General features: G+C 52.6%; 1 protein-coding gene across 1 annotated transcript; it reads left to right on the forward strand.

Annotated features, from left to right (window-relative positions):
- Nucleotides 1-182: 182 nt before the first annotated feature.
- Nucleotides 183-23,132, forward strand: MVP (major vault protein). The gene is made up of 15 exons (XM_065892211.1): nt 183-214; nt 7,846-7,978; nt 8,175-8,370; nt 13,511-13,634; nt 13,741-13,872; nt 14,746-14,840; nt 15,083-15,319; nt 17,039-17,320; nt 18,175-18,419; nt 18,504-18,701; nt 19,874-20,260; nt 21,015-21,131; nt 21,328-21,454; nt 21,975-22,163; nt 22,867-23,132. Exons 2-15 carry the CDS (start codon nt 7,854-7,856, stop codon nt 23,083-23,085), a joined length of 2,673 nt encoding a protein of 890 aa, XP_065748283.1. The 5' UTR covers nt 183-214; nt 7,846-7,853; the 3' UTR covers nt 23,086-23,132.
- The last annotated feature ends 1,203 nt before the right edge of the window (nt 23,133-24,335 follow it).

Consider the following 24,335-nt stretch of genomic DNA (forward strand, 5'->3'; position numbering starts at 1 on the left):
AGTGAGCCGCAGTGCCTCCAGCTGCAGTAGAAGCCGCCCAGAGGAGAAAAAAACAAAACCAAACAAATGAGAACCAGCTGCAAGGGCCCTTTAAATGCCTAAGCCTCACCCCCCGAGTCTGCTCTGCCCTGCCCTGCTGGGAAGTCATCTCTAGGGCTGGGTGAAGGAGTTTCCTGATCTGAGGACTCTGTTGCAGCCAGCCACACTTCTGGATGTGAGTACTTCATACAGGCCTCAAAGCCCCAAACCAGTTGGTGGGACCTTGTGTCCTTCAAGACCCTCTCTAGCTCTGTCCTGCCTTCTAGGGCTTACTTCATCTGGGGCAGGTGGTCTCTGAACCAGAACCGGGAGAAGATGGGTGGAAGCTTAGCCTTGGGAGGCTTTGCTTTCCTTGGAGTTTTTTCTGGCTTCTGAAGTAAAGGTAGATCAACTTGTCATCTTGCCAACACCCTCACCCCTCCAAATCTCAGGCCTCTCTGACCTTAAGCTCCCCCATCAGCAGTAGGGGCAGAGGAAACTTAAGGGGTCCATTTAGAGTCCCTCCTGGAGTGAGATTGGTCCCTGCTAGACTCCCCCTGGGGACCTGAGCTCTGGCCTGTCCCTTTGAGCTTTTAAAATGTGACTTGTCCCCGTTGAGATTCCTCAACTGCAGACATCGAGGCTTTCCTATTACCCAACTCGGGGCTATGCCAGCTGTGATAGGCTAATGCCACTCAGGGCCTTGCAGATCATTTGAGAAATCATTGGCAGAGTAATCTTAAGGTAGGCTTGATTTCCAGAGGCATGGAGTTCGGTGAGCAAGGCTCTTTTTCTTTTTTTTTCTTTTTGGGACTGGGAAGTGAAAACAGGAAGCTCTCTTGGACCCGCCGTGCTTCTAAGATTCTGGTGATCTTAGCAGCATGGAGGGTTGGGGGATAGTAGTAGAGGCAGATGTGCCCTGTTTTCTCTGCTCCCTGTCTGGGTGGGCCCCTAGATATTATGGGGAGAAAGGCTGGCTGTCATGGGTGCCAACTGACTGCCAGAAACTTCTGCCTGTTTCCACCCTTGGCACACAGTATACTCTGCCTCCCCTGAGGGTGAGGCTTTCTGGACAGGGCAGCTCTCTAAAGCCATGGGCACGTAGGGGCAGCCACCTTGAATGGCTGGCCCAGGGAAAGCCAGAGAGCTCTAAGGTTACTCTGGCCTCCTTGTTGGGTGCTGCTCTCCTAGGTTACCGAAAACACCTTTGAACTGCAATGGCACTATCTCCCGGAGTGTACCCAGCCGCTCCCAGGTCCTTAAGTTCTTGTTCTAGTTTAGAATCTTATTGCCATTTTTGCCGGAGACCACACTACTTCTTGGTTTGGGGGCTCTGCGGTCACGATACCTGAGGTGGAATTCCGGCTCCGTCCTTTGATCATTGTGTGATCCTGAGCAAATTCCTTAATTTGTAGGTTCTTATGGGGATGAAATGAGTTAATTAAAAGCATCTAACACAATGCCTGGCACAGATTAAGTTCTTAATAAGTGGGAGCTGTTATGGGGGGGGCACTTGCCAAAGATAGAAATTCCAGAGTCGTTCCTGGAAATCTTAGCCTAGTGCGTCTGGGGTGAGGCCTGGGCGTCAATACGACCAGCTGAGTCCTATGATTGGGCGATTTTAGAAAACAGGGGTTCTGCAACCTGGTTCCTGGGTCGCTTCCAATCTAGCCAATCTTCACCTTCAATGACTGGCATTAATTGGCAGCATCTGGAGGTAGGATAGAACTAGGACAAGCATCCGGAGCTGGCAGGGCTGTTCTGTCCCCAGAAAAAGCTGCTGCTCCCGAAAAGTGGCCCAGCTGGGCTAGAGCTCAGATAAGATTTTCCTAGGAAGCAAAGGTCCTAAAACTTTGCTACTACTAAAGAAGTGATTTACGTGAAACAAATTCTCAAGAATTTCCACTATAGTCCCCCGAAGCAGGAAATCATTTCCCTAAATTGGGAAGCTGTCTGGTAAAAACAGCCTCTCTGCAGTCCCTGAGAAATGTGACTCTTGCATTCTCTAAACAAAGACTAGAATGTTTAAAATCAGTGAAGGGAAACTGCAAATATGAGTTCCCTGTCTGTGCTGAATTTCCTGTGCATTTTCCTAAACCTAAATTTGATAGACGTGATGGTGGCAAGGCTGTCTCCAACCTTTCCTCCAACTTCAGACCTGCCCAGGCCTTGGGACAAGGGAACTTGTGCTGGCTGGGGGTCTACTTGGACCTGAGGGTGAGGAGCTGGGGGGAAATACATGACATTCCCTGCGTTTGAGGAACAGTGATGCCATCTGGGTTCATCTTTGGTCTTCCTCCTCCAGGCCATCGTTTGTCGCGCTCCTACTGGGTATTAGACATGCTCCAGTCTTTAACCCCAGGAAACAGTCACTTTTTTTTTTTTTTTTTTTTTTTTTTTTTTTTTTATGCGTTACGCGGGCCTCTCACTGTTGTGGCCTCTCCCGTTGCGGAGGACAGGCTCCGGACGCGCAGGCTCAGCGGCCATGGCTCACGGGCCCAGCCGCTCCGCGGCATGTGGGATCCTCCCAGACCGGGGCACGAACCCGTGTCCCCTGCATCGGCAGGCGGACTCTCAACCACTGCGCCACCAGGGAAGCCCAAACAGTCACTTTTATTCCCACTCCAGTCTAAGAGAGTAAGGCTTGGAGGCTAGCACGTGGCCCGAGGTCATATCGGCAGTGACAGAGCTCAGTCTTTGCTATATATTAGAGTCAGTGGAAGAACTTTTCTATATAGCAATGCTAGGACCCCACTCCAGACCAGTTAAATCAATCCCCAGAGATGGGTGGTTTGAAAAGATCTCCAGGTGATTCTGATGTACAGCTAGGCAGGGCCGAGAGGCTCTTACAGACCAGAGCTGCTCATAGTTTAATGTATGCCCAAATCACTGGGGATCTAGTTAAAATGCCGGCTAATTCAGCAACTCTGGGGTCGGGGGAACCCAAGGTTCTGCATTATTAACAGGCTTCCGGGTGATGCTGACACTGCAGGCCTATACCCAGTGTGGCTGGTCGCCTGGGCATCTGCTGTTTAAGATTCACTGTCAGCCACTCACAACTGACACTGAAACTCTGATACGTAATGATATGACTCATTCATTAATTAAATTTTGCTCTAGCAAGTTTACTCTTGAGCCAGAACAGGGCCAGAATTGCCTCTTCACCAGAGGATGAAGCCAGCTTCTTCTCACAGGCTGTTCTGTTCTCTGTTCATCCCTCCCTTCTTGGTGTGTGGGGTGCGGTGGGGGAGCCACTGGTCTCTGAGACTTTGGGTAAAAGTTGGCTGGTTCTGGCAGGAGCCTCATGACACGTGAGGATCAGTGTGATCAGGCAAGGTTGGACAGGTACCCAGAGAGCAGACTACGGGGCAGATCTTGGAAGCAGACACCGAAGGGAGGTGTCGGTGAATTTAGGGAGTTGGGGCCAAACTCGGGGCTGGGCAGGACCTTCCAAAGGTCAACATGATCCTTAGCCATTGTCTTTTGAGGGCCCTGGTATGCTGGAAGTGAAATGCTCTAACTGTACACGTTATCTGGTAAACCACGGAAGTCTAAATCTGAGACACAGACATGCTGCCTGAGTCGGGTGGTCTCCCTGGTCTGAGAGGCCTCTAGTGAGGCTCACTTCTGGGGATGGCAAGACTGAAAAGGCAAAACCTGTTCTTGGGTGAACTTAGCAGGTGAACTTACGTGGAAAGCACAGCTTTAGGGCTGGGTAGGTGGGTGATCAGGGAGGTGAGACAGGGTCCTGGTACTGAAACAAGGGTAGTTGGCAAGGGCATGGCCTCGGAATAAGGCAGGAGCCCAGCCTGATTAGCTTTAGGGATGACTCTCAGCTGAGTCAGTGAGCTGGGCGAAGCTCTCGGCCCCCCCTGACTGGGCCCAGCTGGGGTGACAGATGGTCGAGAGGCCTCAGCTGTAGGGGGTGAGGGATCGTCCAAAGGAGCCATTGGAGGCTGTTCTCAGAGCCTGCTTCCCAGCCTCGTGTGGCCTTCTAGAGTTTAAATCTTCCCTGTGGGGCTGCACAGACCCTCCTCTTGCAGTCCTAGCCCTTCCTCTCCCCCATCTGGCTTCCTGGCCAGGCTTCCGCCCTGCAGAGAACCAGGAAGAGGCTTCACTGGGCTGTCGGATGCTCCTTTGCTATTCTAGGCCCACAGCTGGGGTGACACAAAAACCTGCCACCTTCCTGATCCGTAAACAAGTGAGGGTTAAGGCCGAGATGCCAGATGGGGTAGGGAGCCTCTGGTGCTAGGTCACATCCTCCAACTGGATAGGGAAGCTGGCCCTCAGCTGTAAGCCACACACATAGTGCTGCTAAGAGCCAGTCTCTGTTCCAAGTGCTTTATGATTAACTCAGTCCTCATACGTTGGGTTGATGACCTATCCATCCCCAGTTCACAGGCCAGGAAACGGGTATAGGGAGGGCAAGGGACTTGTCTGAGATCACCCATCCAGTAAGGGTTAGAACCAAGATCCAGGCAGTCCTAGCCCCGGGGTGGGGGTGGGGTGCTCTTGGGGGGCCCTCTCCTGGGGAATGGAAGCACAGCCGAGCAGGATGGGCAGTAGAGAGGAAGGAAAGCCAAGGTCCAGGTAAGAGTGGGGAGAACAGAAAGCAGAAAACTAGCACCTGGATTTTCAAACACTCCCTGAAATCAACAGAAGAGGGAGCTCTGATATTAGAAAAGTTAAGGGAAATTAACTTGACAAACAGGCAACAGAAAAGTATCAAGGTCAAACCCCATACAAAGTTGCAAGAAAAAGAATGAGGAGCAGAATAATAACCCGCTGATGTAGAAAGTGTACCAAGAAAACAGATCAAAACTGTAACCTCTTTGAAAATGAGGTAAGACATTAGGAAACAATACCAGGCAAAGCAGCAAATCAGAATTGTAAATAAGCCCAGGTAGTCTGGCTGAATCCATGCCCCTCACCATTGTACTGCACTGCCACTGGAGAGAAACAGGACCAGGCATTCCATCGGGATTCTCATCCCGATGGTACCACCAACTTGCTGTGTGGCCTTGCGTGACTCATTGTCCCTACCCGGGACTCAGCTAATTAGATCCACACTGTCTAATATGGGATCAACCAGCCACATCTGACTACTTAAATTAAAATTAAACACGAGCTCCCGAGCGGTCTTGAGCTCACACCCGGCTTCTCAGCCTTAACCTGCATGCCGCCGTCACTGTTATGCTAGGCACTGCTGCCTGCCGCTGCACTGCTCGGTAGCAGCAGTCAGTCTCCCGGACCAGCCCCCCGGGTCCCGCCGCTGTTACCCAGTCAATTCACTGCTACTCCCATGGGTCACATGAGACAGATGGAGGAGTTTGCTGCTCGCTGGGTGATATACTTCAATAAGCCAGATATTGATGCTTGGGAATTGCGTAAAGGGATGAACACGATTGTTGGCTGTGATCTGGTTCCGGAGCCCCAAATCATTGATGTTGCTTTGCAGACATGCAGACGCTTAAATGATTTTGCTAGCGCAGTTCGCATCCTAGAGGTTGTTAAGGACAAAGCAGAACCTCATAAGGAAATCTACCCCTGTGTCATCCAGGAACTTAGACCAACTTTAAAAGAACTGGAAATCTCCACTCTAGAAGAGCTGGGTCTTGACAAAGTGTAAACCCCATGGATGGGATTCCCGAGAATTTACTGATAGTGTTATTTGATTGTAAACAATCACCTGGAAATATTGATGATGACATATTACCTTATTTGAACAAGTTTTCCTTTGTTAAGTACCAAACCATATAACATAACTTGGACTTTAATAAAAAGGAAATGAGTTTGAACTGAAAAAAAATTAACTAATTAATTAAAATTTTAGTTCCTCAGTGACACTGTCCACATTTCAGGAGTTCGATAGCTGCATGTGGTCAGTCCAAAGACAGCACAGATTAAGAATATTTCCATCATTGTAGAAAGTCCTTTTGGATCATGCTGAGTTGGAAGGTTTTAGAGAGGAGCCCCACAGGTGATGTTAGTGCATCACCGCCAGGGGTAAGACAACTGGGAGTGGTGGGGACTGTGGTTAAGTAGGAAAGCTTGTGGCCCGTCTAAAGGGCTCGGCTGCTATGTGGCTCTCGTCAGTTTGCCACGTGGGAATGTAAGGCCCGGCTCCTCATTCTTCAAGAGAAGCAGGAATTGGAAGTTTGTGGTAACTCACAATTTCTAAACAAAAGAAATTTTACAGATTGTGTGGATCAAGTAAAACTCTTGGGCCTTGATTCTGTAATTTTGTGGCTCCAGCCTCTTTTTCCTGTGCCAAGCCACTCCCCCTTCCTCCTTCTCACTTCACATTTGTCACCCAGTTTGGAAGCTGTATGGATGGTGGACTAGATGGGGTACCACTCCTTTTTGGTGGTGGCTTCAAAAATGTTGGACCGGGACTTCCCTGGTGGTCCAGGGGTTAAGAGGGGTTAAGACTCTGCACTTCCAATGCAGGCGTGGCCAAAAAAAAAAGGTTGGACCAAAGTCTCGGAGGGCAAGGCTTTGAATCACTTAGTAAACTTGGTTCCCTTTGTGTGACTCCAGGGGACATGTCCAAAGTCCAAGGCATGCTGGAGGCAGGGATGGGGTCTAAGTAGGTGGTGTGACATTCCTGAACAGGCCAAGCACTGGAGGTAACCAGCCAGGATTCAGAAGCAGTTAGGGTGGGGGTGGACAGAATGCAGTACTCATTCACTCGCTTTCTCCTTCCCACCCACCCTTACCCATGATGGCAGGGAGTCACAGGTGGCAACAGACCACAGAGAACTGGGGAGGAAAGGACTAGAATACTCCGGTGTTTCTTTTTTTTTTTATTTTTATTTATTTGTTTATTTTTGGCTGCATTGGGTCTTCTTTGCTGCATGCGGGCTTTCTCTAGTTGTGGCGAGCGGGGGCTACTCTTCGCTGTGGTGCACGGGCTTCTCATTGCGGTGGCTTCTCTTGTTGTGGAGCACGGGCTCTAGGCGCGCGGGCCTCAGTAGTTGTGGCTCGCGGGCAGTAGAGCGCAGGCTCAGTAGTTGTGGCTCATGGGCTTAGTTTCTCCGCGGCATGTGGAATCTTCCTGGACCAGGGCTCGACCCCGTGTCCCCTGCATTGGCAGGCAGATTCTTAAACACTGTGCCACCAGGGAAGTCCCCTTTGAGGTGTTTCTAATCCAGCTGATTCTATGGGAGCGTCATTTCCATCAGGGACCCCTTCCTTGAGAGGCGGCCCACATCTAACAGTTCATCCCAGGATTGCTTAAAGCGCAAGGGGGGAGGGCTGCAAAGATCATGCAAACATTCTTGGGCTATGGGCTAATGTTTGCATACAACTGGGGCCCTTGGGATCCCCTGAAATAAAGGAGCCTGCCCCTGGAGGAGCCAGGGAGCTCTTCAGAGCCTCTGCCCCCCACCGTGCTGGGGAAGACACACAGCACCACCAGAGGCTGACCACCTCTCCCAGCTTGGTGTGCTTCCGCCTCCTACACTATGGGGGTTGGAGATTGGGGAAGTTTTGATCTTAAGCCCCTCCCAGTACTTCAGGAAGCTTGTAGGAGGTAAAGTAGATGGGAATGAGGGAAAGGAGTTGGCGGAGAACCCTGGGCTTCTGTGGTTAACTGCATCAAGCATCTCTTGGCAGGGATGAGGTCTGGATAGGCTGCCCTGGGTGGGAAGAAAGGAACAGGTAGGTGTGGGGACAGTGAAGGATGGCATAATCTGAGCCTGAGGAGGAAGGGCCCATTCCCCCAGCGCCAGCCAGTCTTCATGCCCACCTCATCCCAAGCCCCCTGGACTCATCTTCTGTCTTCTCCCCATCTGTCTTTCACACTCTGTGCTTCCCTGGGCTCAGGAGTCACCATGGCAACCGAAGAGTCCATCATCCGCATCCCGCCATACCACTACATCCATGTGCTGGACCAGAACAGCAACGTGTCCCGCGTGGAGGTCGGGCCAAAGACTTACATCCGGCAGGACAATGAAAGGTTGGTGTTGGGACCGGGCTATGTGGGCACCTGGGGCCAAGGAGGGCCTGGTAGCCTGGCTGCCATGATCGTCCATCTCCTCCTTCCTGCTCTCTGGCTTGGGTGACAGGAAGCTTTCTTTCCCATTCGCCGCCTCCTTCGGGAATAGGAACGGGGGGTCCCCTGGGTCCTCACACTGCTTCTCACTCTCCAACAGGGTCCTGTTTGCCCCCAAGCACATGGTGACGATCCCCCCACGCCACTACTGCACAGTAACCAACCCGGTGGCCCGGGACGCCCAGAAGGCCGTGCTGTTCGACGTCACAGGACAAGTACGGCTCCGCCACGCTGACCTAGAGATCCGGCTGGCCCAGGACCCCTTCCCCCTGTATCCAGGGGAGGTGCTGGAAAAGGTACCTGCTCACCTTCCCCGTACCCACTCTGCCTGTCCTGCTACCTTGACCTAGGGCTCAGCACTGCTTTCTGGAGGGAAAACAAACTGGAGCCGTGGGAGGGGGTGGGAGGTGACGCTGGTTCTCACTGGGACAGAATTGACTTGTTGCCCCTCCACTCACCTTCCCCAAACATCCCCTTCCTCTTCACATGCCCAGGTCAGACCTTTGAGAGCTGTCGGCCCGTCTCTGGACCTAATCTTCCAGGCTCCAGAGCCTGCCTGAAGCTCCTGGCCAGTCTGACACTAAATGACTTGTGCCAAGAGTAAGCGTTTCATTCTCTCAAACAGTGCCAGACGCCGGTGGGCGGTGACAGCAGTGGTGGACCAGGTGAGGCCCAGGCTCGTGTCGCCTGTGGCTGCTCCACGGGAAGCCATCGCAGACCTGTAGTGCCAGCCAGGCCCTCGTCCATGTTGCCCTAAAGCCCTGGGCCGGAGTGAGAGGGCACCCCGCCTTCATTTCTATAACGTTTCTTTACCTTCACCTCCTTGCCGTTTTACACTGTTCACTCTGGGCTCCTCTACTAAGGAGTGCTTCTTGATCCTGGGAGCATAAGAGTATGACCCGGGAGCTTTGAGGCATTCCTGTCCACTTAGCTGCAGGCACTTTGGGGAAAATGTATGTGGAGATACTAAGTGATGAAGAATGATTCGGATGTTAACCCTTAAGGAATCGGGGTGAAGGGTGTAAGGGAATTCTTTGTATTATTCTTGCAACTCTTATGAAGTCTCAACCTGTCACAAATTGAAAATCACCCATATCCAGGTTCTGCCTTAGACAAACTAAATCCCTCTCTTGGAGGGAACTGTGGGGGGTGGTCTGGCACCAGAATTTTTTTTTTCTGGCCACGTGGCATGTGGGATCTTATTTCCCTGACCAGGGATGGAACCGGTGCCCCCTGGAGTGGAAGCATGGAGTCTTAACCACTGGACCGCCAGGGAAAGCACCCCTCCCCTTTTTTGGGGGTGGGCACCAGCATTTAAAAGCTCCCTAGGGTGGAGAGAACTTCCCTCATCGCTGCCTCTTTAACCTCTGCTTCCCCGGCAGCCCCGGCTCACAGCGGCTTATACTCAGACCCCACGTGCTCCAGGCCAGGAGGGCAGGGCCTTCCCTTCCTCTGAGCCCAGTGCCACCAAGATGTTCCTTTACTACCAGAGAGTCGGCACTCGCCCTCCTTGGAGGCACTGGCCCCTACCCACACCACTTTCTTTCCCTTCACTGAGGCGCCACCTGGCTCGGGCCTCCCTTCCCCGGCCCTCCTGGGAGCCTCACTAATGTCCATGCGATAACCCTGTCAACATCTTGGCCTTCTTGACCTCTAGTCTGACCCTCACATCTTCTGCTTCAGTCCTGCCCAGTGCCATGTCCACTCTGGACTGGGTGGTTTATTCCCGCACCTGCCCCACCTCTGAAGTTTTTTTTTTAGCTAAAATATTTATATTTTTTATTGAGGTAAAGTTGATCTACAGTGTCGTGTTAGTTTCAGGTGTACAGCACAGTGATTCAGTTATACATACGTATATATCTTATCTTACAGATTCTTCTCCCTTGTAGGTTATTACAAAATGTTGAGTATAGTTCCCTGTGCTATGCAGTAGGTCCTTGTTGCCCCGCCTCTGAAATTAAACCCAGCTCCTCCTTAACCATCCGTCTCCCCTTCCTAGTCCTCCTGTGCTGTCATGTTGCCTCCAGGCTTTTGAATCCCACTTCTCTCCTGTCCCTCAGATTCTCTTCCTGGTCTCTCCCTACCCCAGCGGAACCCTGTTGTTTTAACACACGCTCTTCGTGTGCTAGACCTGCGCCCAAACCCTGTCCTCGATCGGTATTACCCCCACCTGATCTTTCTGTCCTCTCACTCAGGTAGATCCACCCCAACAGTATTATAAGTAGCTAGTGGGATAAGTGGTTCATTCCAGCCCAAGCCCTGCTCGTTAATGTTTCCTTCCCAACCAGCTTTCTCTCCTTTCTTTTCCCCCCTGCATGCCTCTAAATATTGATCATTCTCGGCTCTTCCTGTTTTCTGCTCTCTCACTCTCAAACAACTTGGTCACCTACTTAGAAATTGAGGCCATCTGGAAGGATCTGGGTCTGTGTCCCCTTTCCTTCCCTGTGTCTCCTTTCTACCTGTTGGAGCCTCTAGGAGGTTCCCCTCCATCCGTGGACCCAGGAAGACGCATCCTTCTATTTCTTGATCTTATCCCCACCTAGAGCTTCTCTCTCCTGCCTTTAACTTTTCTGTTACTGGTGCCTTTCTCTTGGCCAATAAACGTGCTCTGCCTCTTCCATCCTTTTCTGGCCTTGAAGGCTTACTTGTTCACACTTTTCATCTAAAGAATGCATTCATAAGACTGTAAAGTCCTCTCTGACTTCCACCACCAGTATCTGCTCTCCACCCCCAGAGGTATCTACTGTCATCCATTCAGGGTTTTCACTTCCAGATACGTCTGTGCATCCATGTAAGTGTGTATCCAATAAAGTATTGGTTATAACTTATTTGCATAAGAGCTAGCACATTGTCACTTGCCAGTGTACTTTGAATGAACTTCTCATCTTGGTGCATAAGTCATTTCTTGTTTAATTGTTTGTAATTCCATATGATAGATGTTCAGCCCTTCTCCTGAGTTACCATTTAGGATGTGTCCAATTTATAAGGAAAAACAGTGCTGTGGTGAATATCCTTGTGTGTGTGTGCCCTTGTGCATGCTAGTTTCTTTTTTTTCTCTTTTTTTATAAATTTATTTATTTGTTTTTTATTTTTGGCTGTGTTGGGTCTCCATTGCTGTGCCCAGGCTTTCTCTAGTTGCGGCGAGCGGGGACTACTCTTCATTGCGGTGCTCGGGCTTCTCATTGCGGTGGCTTCTGTTGCAGAGCACGGGCTCTAGGCACACAGGCTTCAGTAGTTGTGGCTCGTGCGCTCTAGAGCTCAGGCTCAGTAGTTGTGGCGCACGGGCTTAGTTGCTCCGCAGCATGTGGGATCTTCCTGGGCCAGGGCTCGAACCCGTGTCGCCTGCATTGGCAGGCGGATTCTTAACCACTGTGCCACCAGGGAAGCCCTAGTTTCTTTTTTGTTTTAAGAGTAGAAACTAATAAGAATTTCTGGGTTCCAGGATATGCACACTAAATTTGTATGGGCTTTTATGAATGGCCCTGTCAATCTAATTTTTAGCTATCTGCTTTCTCTTTCGTATTTTTTTTTTTTAATTAGGGTATAGTTGCTTTACAATCTTTCCTATTTACTTTGACAACTTGTACCTGATGTTCTCTGCCCTGTTGCCTCACAAGCACCTGCATCTGGCCCCCCACCTCCGCTGACCCCACTTTGGCAAAACCCCAAGACATCCTAAGTGCAGGCCCAGTGGACTGTCATTCTGTGTCTCACAGACCCTCTCGGCCATGTCCATTGTTGATCTGCCCTCTTACTAAAACTTGTCTGTGCTTTACTCTGTGGATGTCTTTTTTTTTTTTCCATCCTCTCCCCGTCCCCTCTGCCTTCAGGTTCTGTCCTGAATACCCTGTGTCTTTTTTTTTTTTTTTTTTTCATGGCCTGATCACTTCATCTGTGTTGAAGACACCCAACTCTATACCTTAGCTGGGAACTACAGGCTGTGAGTCCCCTAGCTGCCTATAGGAAGCCCTCTCCTAGATGTCCCACAGTCGCCTCATACTGGCTATCCAAGCCTAACACTTCCCCTACCCCCAAATCTGTTCTTGTCCCGTGTTCCCAGTCTCACTTGGTGATACTACTGGACCTAGTCACTCAAGCTGGAAGCCTGTAACAGCATGTGGGACAAACTGGAAGGAGACAAAGAAGGCAGCCAGGAGACCAGTTAGGAAGGTATTTCCATCATCCAGGCGAGAGGTGTTGGCGGCTTAGGTGAGGGTGTGGCAGGGATAGATAAAGGCAGACCTGGATTTGCAGTGGACAGACAGGAAGTGATGATGGAGTAGATGTGAGAAATGAAAACCGTACTGGTCTACATGCTCTTCCCAGAATGCTCACACCTTCCTCCTCCTCCTTCTACATCTTTATGTCAAAAGCCAGCTCTTCCTCTGAGCCCCAGTTCAAATGCTACTCTCTGAGGGCCTTTCCCAACTTCTTCACCTGGACTTCTGCAACCTCTTCCCCTTGACCCGGTCCACAGTCTGCTTGGAGGCATTGGTCTGTGTTTGTCTTATCACCCACTGGAACCTCAACTCCACGAAGATGGGGGTATGTCTTGACTCCACCACAACCAGCCGAGTGCTGTGCACATAGAAGATGTCCAGGCAAAGGCTTGCCCGGGCAGTAAACGTCCAGCTCTGCCTCTCCAACCCAGAGTGTGGTCGGTGGATGAAGTAGTTATCTGAGCTTTTCCTCCCAGGGGGCTACTCTAGTTGGAGTAAGGAGTGGCAGGTAGCCTTTAATAAGGCTGAAGTTCAAATCCTGATTCTGTTTCTTACTAGTTGTGTGACCTTGATCATGTCCCTTAGCCTCTATGAGCCTCTTTCCTTGCCTTCCTGCTTCCCTCGGATCAAAGATCAAGTGAAATCCTATTTGTAGAAAATATTTGTACAAACCTCTAAAAAAGGTTTGGCAGCTTGTGGCTGGGTCCCCCTTCCTGATGGAAGGAGATGTGATGGCTGGAGTACAATGGCTGTCTTGTGACCATGAGGCAACCTTGAAAACAAAGACTCATGCTTCAAATGTGCCTGTTATAGAAGTTTATACCTTCCCACCACCTTATACTTCCTGAGAGCCCCAGTGCACACTGGGCCATGAGATGCTCACTTACTCAGCTTCTCAGATGTTTCTCCCACATCTCCCATCAAGCCCTCTACCCAGTTTCCCACCTGGATTTCTAGTTCATAACAAGATCTGAGCACTTCTGCAGAGGAAGGTGTGTCCTTGCCCGTCAGCAGTGGCAGCCTCTTGCTCACAACTCCATCTTAGCTCTTCAGACCAGATGGCTTGGGGGCCACACCTACCTTGTGCATTCCACTCGGAGTCTTATTTTGGGACATGGAGAGATCGATGCTGTGGACTCTGACCTTCACGGTATCAGGTTTGACTCCAGGGGTCCCAGCTCTGAATACCCCGCGACCCCCCTTCTTCCCCTATTAGGACATCACCCCACTGCAGGTGGTTCTGCCCAACACCGCCCTCCACCTTAAGGCGCTGCTGGATTTTGAGGATAAGAACGGAGACAAGGTGGTGGCAGGAGATGAGTGGCTATTTGAAGGACCTGGTAAGTACTTCCTCTCCAGCTGGGTCAGGGTCAGAGGTTTCCTGCCCTCCCATTCTAGCCCTGATGTCTTCTGACCTTCAACACCCATCTCATCTTTCCTTCCCAGGCACGTATATCCCCCAGAAGGAGGTGGAGGTTGTGGAGACCATTCAGGCAACAATCATCAAGCAGAACCAGGCCCTGCGGCTGAGGGCCCGCAAGGAATGCTGGGACCGGGAGGGGAAGGAGAGAGTGACAGGTGGGGTCTTGAAGGGATGCTGACGGTGGGGGGGGGGGGTTGGGGGGGCAGGCCGTGCCTCGACCACAGGGAAAGTGGGGAAGTTTGGGGGTAGCCACTTGTAGCCTGGAGGAAATGCTTCCCTGGTATCTCTTGCCAGCTGTTCTGGGCTGCCCCCTGCTGCTTCCCCCCACCCCCTTCAGGAGGCTCTACCGGGATCCTGTGATCACGATCAAGCTAACGTGGCTTTTCCTTCCCCCCAACCCTTTACCATGAGCTGGGGGCAGCGGCCATGTCTGTTTCTAGGTCAACAAAGCAGGTGTTCATATACAACTAGCAATTGTGTTTGACAAACGTGATGTATTAACTGAGGTCTTCACAAAGGCTGTGCTTACTGAGCCAGATGCAGTTCAAATGCTTTACAAACGGCAACTTCTTTAGTCCTCCAACAACCTTGAGGTACCACGACTCCCATTTTCCATATGACATCACTGAGGCCTGGGTTTATGGCCAGGAAGGGCCAGACTGGAACTTTTGCCCCGGCACTCTTGCTTCTCCAGTAGGCTCAATGACCTCTGCAGCTATAATAGAGGCAGTTCTGCCCATTTTAGGGGAAGGAAAAAAGTTGGTCTTTGGAGCTTAGAGAAGGCCTAGCAGAGTATTGGAAGGGCTTTTTTTTTATTTTTTAAAAATCTTTCTGGGGTAGGGATTGGTTTTCCTCTGGCCTCAAAAAAGGAAAACAATGACTCCTGTCAGGCCTTGAGCATAGGGGCAGTGGCATCTCAAAGTGGCCCACAAAGTTCTGCGGGTCCCCTGTTGTCTAGGCTGCAGGAAGGGGCAGCTGGGGAACAGGCTGGGTGACCTTTGACCCTTACCTCTCTGCCCCTGGCCCAGGAGAAGAATGGCTGGTCCGTTCCGTGGGTGCGTACCTTCCCGCAGTGTTTGAGGAGGTTCTCGATGTGGTGGATGCTGTGATCCTTACGGAAAAGGTTTGTGCTCTGGAGGACCCTGGGTGGGAGACTCTCAGAGTGGCAGAGAACGGTGTCAGAGAATGTGAAAATAAGATCACCTGAGGAGTGTCCTGGGTCACCTGAAAGGGTTTAAGAAGTCTTCTTGGATTGGTAGACACTGTCACTTAGACCTGGATCATTTAGTGGCCAGTAGGGTTCCCAGATCCCCCAAGGAAGTTAGAGGTGGGTTTATTCAAACCCCCCGACATCTCGCTCTACAGACAGCCCTGCATCTCCGGGCGCGACAGAACTTCCGAGACTTCAGGGGAGTGACCCGCCGCTCTGGGGAGGAGTGGCTGGTGACCACGCAGGACACAGACGCCCACGTACCAGATGTCTATGAGGAGGTGATGGGGGTCGTGTCCATCACCACCTTGGGTCCCCACAACTACTGTGTGATTCTCGACCCGGTGGGACCAGATGGCAAGAACCAGCTGGGGCAAAAGTGTGTGGTCAAGGTGAGTGTCTCCACGTCACCCAGAGGTGAATGCCTTTGGAGTGGCCTAAGGCCCTTGGACTCCAGTCCCTGCCCTCCTCCCACCCTCGGTACATGTTCTAGAAACACCAAGCTTGTTTGGGCTGCCTCTGTGCACACTTGTCTCTATCCCTTGAGACACTGTCTCATTGATCTTTCTGGCATCCCTGACCTGAGGTCACACATGGCCTCTCTTGTGAGTGCCTCCCTGGCCCTGCACTGTGTCTGTAAACCTGGAAACTCTCTCTAATATTTCACATCCCTCTGTTCTGGAAACTTTGTCATCCTGCATCAAACAAATCTCTTGGTTTACCCTTCTCCGCATCCTCTACCTCATCCCCTCTCTGAACTATATGTGGGACTAGCAGGGCTGGGCAGACCTTTCCTGTGAAGATCGTAGATATTTTAGGCTCTGTGAGCCACATGGTCTCTGTTGCAACTACTCAACTCTGCTGTTGTGACGTGAAAGCAGCGTAGACGGCTTGTAAACGAACCACTGCCGCTGTGTTCCTGTAACATTTTATTTGCAAAAACAGGAGGTAGAATAAATGGGAACGACCCATCAGTCTATCAGCTGATGAATGGATGAAAAATATGGTGTATCCATACAATGGAATATCAGTCAAAAGAATGATAGGTAATCTTTCTGGGGTCGAGGGCACTCATGTTCTTGAAATAATTCAAAAATGTAAAAATCAAAAATGAAGTTCTAATGTGTGCTACAACATGGACAAACTTGACAGCGCCACGCTAGGCAATAGAAGCCAGACGTGAAAGACCACACAGCGTATGATTCCGTTCACGTGCAATGTCCAGAGTAGGTCAGTCCATGCGTCGTGGGTGGGGTGGGGCTGGGCAGTAACTGCTACTGTGTGTATAGGGTTTCTTTTCAGGACGACGATGTTCTGGGGTTAGGGAGTAGTGATGTTGGGCAGCTCTGGATATACCAAAACAACTGAATTGTATACTTTAAACAGGTGTATTTTATAATATGTGGGTTATATCAAATATATATATACACATATATGTATTTATATTATATATTAAAAATAGGCAGCAGGCCAGATTTGGCCCAAAGATCAGAGATTACCAACTCTGGACTACACCATCCCAAGGCAACAAAGCATGGGAGAAATAAAGCAATAATAGGTTAATTCTTAACTATTGAGCTTGTGAGAACCCAGACCTTGACAGTTTACAGAACTTTTCAGGGCAGGTTTTTTGTTTGTTTCTTAATTTATTAATGTATTTATTTATGGCAGCATTGGGTCTTTGTTGCTGCACACGGGCTTCTCATTGCGGTGGCTTCTCTTGGTTGTGGAGCACGGGCTCTAGGCGCATGGGCTTCAGTAGTTGTGGCATGCGGGCTCAGTAGTTGTGGCTCACAGGCTTAGTTGCTCCGCGGCATGTGGAATCTTCCTGGGCCAGGGCTTGAACCCGTGTCCCCTGCATTGGCAGGCGGATTCTTAACCACTGCGCCACCAGGGAAGTCCCAGGGCAGGTTTGACCAGATCTACAGGCATTTGTAGAGTGCCTCAAAGTCTAGATAATGATTCATTGTATGACGTAAGGGTGGGGAGGGTGCTTTTGGGGGCTCCTGTCCTCAGCACAAGCCCATGGTCACATGGAGCTGAAGGAGGTACCATCAGAGGCACCCACAGCCCTGGGTGGCGACTGCTCCTGACCCGCTTCTCCCCACTAGGGAGAGAAGTCTTTCTTCCTCCAGCCCGGGGAGAAGCTGGAACGAGGCATCCAGAACGTATACGTGCTGTCGGAACAGCAGGGGCTGCTACTGAGGGCCCTGCGGCCCCTGGAGGAGGGGGAGGGCGAGGAGAAGGTCTCCCACCAGGCGGGGGATCGCTGGCTCATCCGTGGACCCCTGGAGTACGTGCCACCTGCCAAGGTGGAGGTGGTAGAAGAGCGTCAAGCCATCCCGCTGGATGAGAACGAGGGCATCTACGTGCAGGATGTCAAAACCGGAAGGGTAAGCACTGAGGGATGGGCGCCATCGCTGCCATGTGGCCCTGGTGGTGGCTTGGTCTGGGCAAGTGGGTGATGCTGGTGGGGAGATGCATGGTGGAGGTGACAGAAGGGATTCAACAGTGTCGCTAGTAGCATCCAAGCCAGCCGGCTGCTAAATATGAGGGCATTCTCTGGAGTTTTTGCCTTCCCTTTGTCTTAAATATCTAATTTCAAATGTTAGAGCTCTCAAGCAAGAAGATGAACCAGATTTCAGGATGGAAACTTAGTCCCCAGTGCAGATCTGGCTTCCGGCATAAAGGTCTGACTGGGATGTGGCCTAGGAACAGTAAGACCTGACCTCCCTCCCATACCCTTTTCCTGGTGGAATCCCTCCTCTCTGCCTCTCACCTAGACCTTGATCTTGGTCAGACCTAGGACCACATCTCCAACCTCTTTAAGAATCCAACCTACAAGCAGAGCTCAGAATCCTAGGAAATGTTAGTGTGTGCTACCTAGTTCCTAGGATTGCATCTGTCCCTGGGATGCCCTCCAGGCTGCCCCATGAAGGAAGATTCCAGAAGAAATAATATCGGGAACTTACTATACGTCAAATTCTTGACGCTAGACATGTGAGATGTCATTCATTCCTCTACCCTGTGAGGTTGCCACTATCAGGTCCATTTTGCACACGGGTGAGAGAGCTGCCTGAGGTGACGGAACTTGCAGAGTGAACTTGAACGCAGCCTCCTTCCAGAGACCACATTTAACCACGATGCTGTCCTACCTCCTGGACCAGTTCCGCTTTAGGGATGCTGGGTAGGACTCTTCCCCTCCTCCCTTTGCCGGTGACATTCCTCCTCATCTTGCTCTCTCGAGGTGCGGGCTGTGATCGGGAGCACCTACATGCTGACCCAGGATGAAGTCCTGTGGGAGAAGGAGCTGCCTCCAGGGGTGGAGGGGCTGCTGAACAAGGGGCAGGACCCTCTGGCGGACAGGGGTGAGAAAGAGACATGCAAGACTCCTAGGCCCTCCGCTCCCCGGAACAAGACCCACGTGGTCAGCTACCGTGTACCCCACAATGCCGCGGTGCAGGTGTACGACTACCGGGAGAAGAAAGCCCGGTGAGCGGCGGCCTGGGGGCTGCGTCGTGTGGGGCTGCGGCGGGAGGGCCTCTCCGGGCCTCTGACTCCCGGCTCCCTCTGCAGCGTGGTCTTTGGGCCAGAGCTGGTGTCGCTGGGTCCCGAGGAGCAGTTCACGGTGTTGTCCCTCTCAGCTGGGCGACCCAAGTGTCCCCACGCCCGCCGCGTGCTCTGCCTGCTGCTGGGGCCTGACTTCTTCACGGACATCATCACCATCGAAACCGCAGACCACGCCAGGCTCCAGCTGCAGCTTGCCTACAACTGGTAAGGGGTAGAGGGGAGGGCCAGGGCCCCTGCTGGTGCAGCCCCGGGGGCACCCTGAAGAGAAGAGATGCCGCCTCGAGTGCTGAGCTCACAATCAGGGCAGAACGCCTGACTCCAAGCCACGGTCAAGGAGGAAACCCAGGGGTTCATGCAAATCCAGTCTGACGCCCAGGGGGAGCGACAGGAAAGATGAGGGCTCACCTGGGGGTAGAATGTGGGGGGAAACGGCAGGAGGACACTCCTCAGCTAAACTCCTAGCGTGACTTCAGCCAAACGTGTAACTACAAGGTTTAAAAAGATGAATCAAACCCAACTGGTGGGAGTGGCCGGGTGGTCAAGAGCAAGTACTCTGAGGCTGATGGGTGTGCTAGCTGTGGGCCTGGGCAAGTATTGGGTGCTTTCCTCAGTTTCCCAGTCTGTCAAATGACGTTAAGGACATAACCATCAACCTACTGGGGCTGTGGAAAGGATGCTGTGAGAATTGGAACTGTGACCGGCCCATAGTTAGAGCTCAAATGACAGTGAGGAGAATTGGGGTGGGGGAGATAAGTCAGATGCAGAAGCAGTGCTCAACAACTCCCAAGCACGCGTTTCTCACCTCTTGGCTGAGTGGCCAGGACTGTGACAAAGGCAGATGGGCACTGATATCTTTGGGGGCACAGACCCTGGAGCCACACTGCCTGGGTTCAACTTTCTGGCTTGGCACCTGTGGTGTGACTTCGGGTCTGTCGCTTAACCCCTCTGGACCTCTATTTCCTTGTCTATGATGGGGGTAATACTCATTCCCACCTCACAGGGCGGCTGAGCAAATAAAATGGGAACATGTAAGTTTCTTAGGACTTCACCTGACACATAGCAGATGCTAATTAGCGTTCTCTATCGTGAGACCCTTCCCAACCACAGAAGGTGGGTGTCAGTGTCCTTTTTTTTTTTTTTTTGTGGTACGTGGGCCTCTCACTGTTGTGGCCTCTCCCGCTGCGGAGCACAGGCTCCGGACGCGCAGGCTCAGCGGCCATGGCTCACAGGCCTAGCCGCTCCGCGGCACGTGGGATCTTCCCGGACCGGGGCACGGACCCATGTCCCCTGTCCAGCAGGCGGACTCTCAACCACTGTGCCACCAGGGAAGCCCTCAGTGTCCTTTTTGAAGGTGAGAGAGTTGTCTTTGCTCACAGGCACTTTGAGCTGAGTGACCGGAAGGACCCCCAAGAGACGGCCAAGCTCTTCTCAGTGCCCGACTTCGTGGGTGATGCCTGCAAGGCCATTGCATCCCGGGTGCGAGGGGCCGTGGCCTCTGTCACCTTTGATGACTTCCATAAGAACTCAGCCCGCATCATTCGCACTGCTGTCTTTGGCTTTGAGACACCAGAAACCAAGGGTTCTGACAGCATGGCCCTGCCCCAGCCCCGGGACCGGGCTGTCTTCCCCCAAAATGGGCTGGTGGTCAGCAGTGTGGACGTGCAGTCGGTGGAGCCCGTGGACCAGAGGACCCGGGACGCCCTGCAGCGCAGCGTCCAGCTGGCCATTGAGATCACCACCAACTCCCAGGAAGCAGCTGCCAAGTGAGTGAGGCCTGGGGGCCTGGCTCTCCACGATGCCCACTGTGGGCCCGACCTCTCCAGGGTCCCTGTCTCTAGCCTGCTGCCAGGACCTGGGTAACACGGCACCCTGGTGGTCAGCCTGCTGTCCTCCTTACCCAGAAGATAGCCTGGGCTACTTAAGGTGGGAATAGATGCCACCCCTGCTTCTGTAGCTTCTCACCTTGCTTGTGCTGGAACCCAGATTCGTATCTGTGGCCCTCCAGGCACTCTGGGGTCCAGCCTAGCCTCCCCCTCCTCACCTTCCAGCCTTCTCCCCAGGCTCACATGCTCCAGGCCCACCAGCTCCTTTCTGCTCTTCAGGGTGGGAACTCAGCACTGGCTGTTCCCTCTGGCCAGAATGTTCTCTCCTCCTTCTGGCCTCCAAAGGTCACCTCGTCGGAGAGCCCTTTTCTTTTTTACCCCAACTGAAGCAGCACCCTCTTTGCCCAGTCATGTTACTGTAGCACCCATTTTTCAAGGAGATTGTCACTGTCTGAAATCATCCCCGTTTACTTGTCCTTTTTTCCCCACTGGAAAGTAACTCGTGTGAAAGCAGGAGTCGCGGTCACAGCCACGTGCCCCTGCGCCTAGAATCGCACTTGGCTTGCACAGTGCACGTGCTGTGCTTTCATTTGCACGTCAAGGGCCTCCCATGGGCCAGTGGTCCCTGCCCTTGGAGCGCCTGTTCCAGCTCTGGCCCCATGCCAGCGTCTTACCTATCCCCTCTCCCACCCAGGCACGAGGCTCAGAGACTAGAACAAGAAGCCCGCGGCCGGCTTGAGAGACAGAAGATCTTAGACCAATCAGAAGCTGAAAAAGCTCGCAGGGAGCTCTTGGAGCTGGAGGCTCTGAGGTGGGTGCAGAACTAGAAGAAAAGATGGCAGGGGGTCTCGGAAGAGCAGCTGATGGGAGGGGTGTGTGTGTGTGCGTGCGCGCGTGTGTGTGCGTCTGTGCGCAGGTGTCCTCGTGCTGCTGTGGCATAAGTCAAGGGCAGAGGAGGGCAGGGCTGGGCTTCCTCCTGGGTCTCTCTGACGCTGCGCCGTCTCCAGCACCGCAGTGGAGAGCACTGGGACCGCCAAGGCAGAGGCTGAGTCCCGAGCAGAGGCGGCGCGCATTGAGGGAGAAGGCGCCGTGCTCCAGGCCAAGCTCAAGGCAGAGGCCTTGGCCATTGAGACGGTGAGTGGGGGAGATGCCCGTGGAACTGTGTGGCCTTGGGGTCTGGAAGAAACCCGATCGCTGCGGTCCCTGAAGCCACGTGGGAAACCAAGTACCCTAACAGAAAGCCCTGTCCAAATATTTTGTGGTTTACAAAGTCTTTTGCCCTATGTCAATTCACTCAATACCTGCTTTGAAGGTGAGGATGATTACACCCATCTTACAGACACGTGCTCCAACACTGGCCCACTTTATGCTAGGTATTGCCTGTGTTTTACATGCAAGATCTTATTTAATGCTTGAAATCCCATTAAGGGTAGGAGTTCTCTCCATCTTACAGAGGAGGGCACCGAGGCTTGAATTAAGGGGCTCCCAGGGTCACTAGCTAAAAGGTGGCATAGCCAGGGTTCACCCCTAACTGATGGTAAGTTTACCATTCCATCCCCTCCATCTGAATTCCCTCAGGCTTGCTGGCTGGGGCACTTGCTGGACATGTCCAGGGGCCACACGATGAAAAGAATGCTGGCTTTTCCCCTTCCAGGAGGCTGAGCTCCAGCGAGTAAAGAAAGTGCGAGAGCTCGAACTGATCTATGCCCGGGCCCAGCTGGAGCTGGAGGTGAGCAAGGCCCAGCAGCTGGCTGAGGTAGAGGTGAAGAAGTTCAAGCAGATGACAGAGGCCCTGGGTCCCAGCACCATCAGGGACCTTGCTGTGGCAGGACCGGAGATGCAGGTGAGGTGGGGGGAGAGTGCAGGCATGGGTGTGTGTGTGTATGTCTGTGTGTGTATGTCTTGGGACCATATTTGGAACCAAGAAGGCAGAGCCGGGGAGGCAAACACAACACCTAGAAAAATGTCGGGGACAGAGGGGCGAGGGGAGGTGGCGACATGGACTGTCTCTGTATCCCATGTCATTTGAGCATGGTGTCCTATCAGGCACAGTCCTAGACTCAGCAGTGAGTGGGAGCTCCTGCGAGAGCAGTAAACTGATGGGACATCAGTCTATGACAAGCCCTTCGAAAGAAGTCAACAGGGTGATATGGTGAAGGGGGAGGTGACATGTCAAGTTAGCTGGGGAAGGAGGGCCCCTCTGAAGAGGGGATACTTAAGTGCTCTGTAGAGTCGACAAGAGCTTCCCAGGAGAGGGTCCAAGTGCAAAGAATGAAACCTGGTGCATTTAAGGAACAGGAAGGACTGGACGGCTGCAACCTGGCTGAAAGCTCCCAGAGCTTTCAGGCCCGCGAGGCCTGGGAGGGGATGCAACCCTCAGGCTCCCCTTATGTTCCTTGCTTGTCACTGACTAGTCCTATGAGGATGGCTTGGGCTACAATGTCAGACCAGAGAGGGGGGCAGCCCACCCTGGAGAGGTGGCCGAGGGGATGATAAGAAGGGACCAGGGTCTGACTATCTTTTCGTCTGCCTCTTGCTCCTTCCAGGTAAAACTGCTCCAGAGCCTGGGCCTAAAATCAGCCCTCATCACCGATGGCTCTGCCCCCATCAACCTCTTCAACACAGCTTTGGGTCTGCTGGGGCTCGGGTCTGAGGCCCAGCCCACAACCAAGAAGGCAGCTTCGGCGCCCAGTGCCCAAGAGGGCTTGCTTCTCCCCTCCACTGCTGGCCCTCTAACTCTTGGAAGCAACCAGGTCATGCCTTAGCTCCCTACTGCACTGCCAAATAAAACTGACACTTCTGGGCATTTAAACCCTCTTCTGTTGCCATAAGTCCGCATCACAAGGGAGTTTAATGGTGGTGGGGAAGAGATACCCCTGAAATCTTGATAATTACTAGAGGCTACCCTCATCTGTAAAGTGGAGCGGAAACTGAGGCAGGAAGAAGACTAACCCAGTCAGGCTGATGGGAGTGTGGGCCCCAAATCTGGCTCAACAGCCAGACCATCCTTTCGGCAGTCAGCTTTCCTAGACGCCAGCTGGGGGAGATGATGCCACAGGTGAGAGGATGGGCCTGTACCCCTTGGGATGGTTCCTGTGCCATCTCTTCCCACTGCCCTTTCGTCCCAGACCCCAGCTTGGCCTGGGAGTTCTGGAGTCTTAACCCTCTGGCTGTGGGTGTATCCATCCTGGCTTCCCCGCCTCCAGCACTTGGGAGGCTTTCTCTGGCGCCACCTGCTGGTTGAATCACACACCTGCACGTGGTGTCTGTGCATGTGTCCCTTCTCGGATGGGGGTGTCAGATCTGAGAGGAAGTTACTGCACCAGGGCCATAGGAACTGGAGCACCTCCCTGGGCTTCTGAATTGGGGTCTTCGGAGCATTGAGGAAGGGGTGCCCCCTTCTCACCCTCCCCCATGACCAGTGAGGAGCCCTTATTTGGGGGACGGATCCAGGTACAATCAGTCTGGGCACACAAATGGAGGCTGCAGGGTGCACCAGCCCTCCCACCCAGGTACAGCTGTAGGTGCCAGGCCTGCCTGGTCTCTGCTGAGGAAGCAAAAAAGTCTCGGGGTAGAGAGAGAAGCTTGGGTGTACTAGCTGTGCAACGAGAATGCAACCTCCCTGATCTTTTCCTCATCTGTGAAATGGGCCAGCAGTTCCCCTCCTAAGCAGGGTTGAAGCTTTTTTAGGGTCTTATTCCTTTTCCCCCACTGGGCCCTGGCCCCATGAGCTCTTGTCTCCTTCCAGCTCGAGTTGCATTGGTGACCAGTAGCTCCACTCAAGTCTGAGCTGGTTGGGGCAGGGGGCTGTCTTTAGCCCACAGCACTTGGTGGTGCCATCTCAGTGTGGATGGAATAGGCAAAGGGGTCAGCTCATCCACCCCTGCTCCCTACAAATCCCCTACATCTTCCCTTAGGAGAGGTAACTGATTTAAAGCTCTTCATCTGGTACCTGGCATGTGCTAAGTGCTGTGTTAGCACTGTTTATAGCCAAGCGCCTCTGGGGATAAGTGAC

This window comes from Phocoena phocoena, chromosome 15, assembly GCF_963924675.1.
Source record: "Phocoena phocoena chromosome 15, mPhoPho1.1, whole genome shotgun sequence".
In the NCBI taxonomy this organism is placed as follows: domain Eukaryota; kingdom Metazoa; phylum Chordata; class Mammalia; order Artiodactyla; family Phocoenidae; genus Phocoena; species Phocoena phocoena.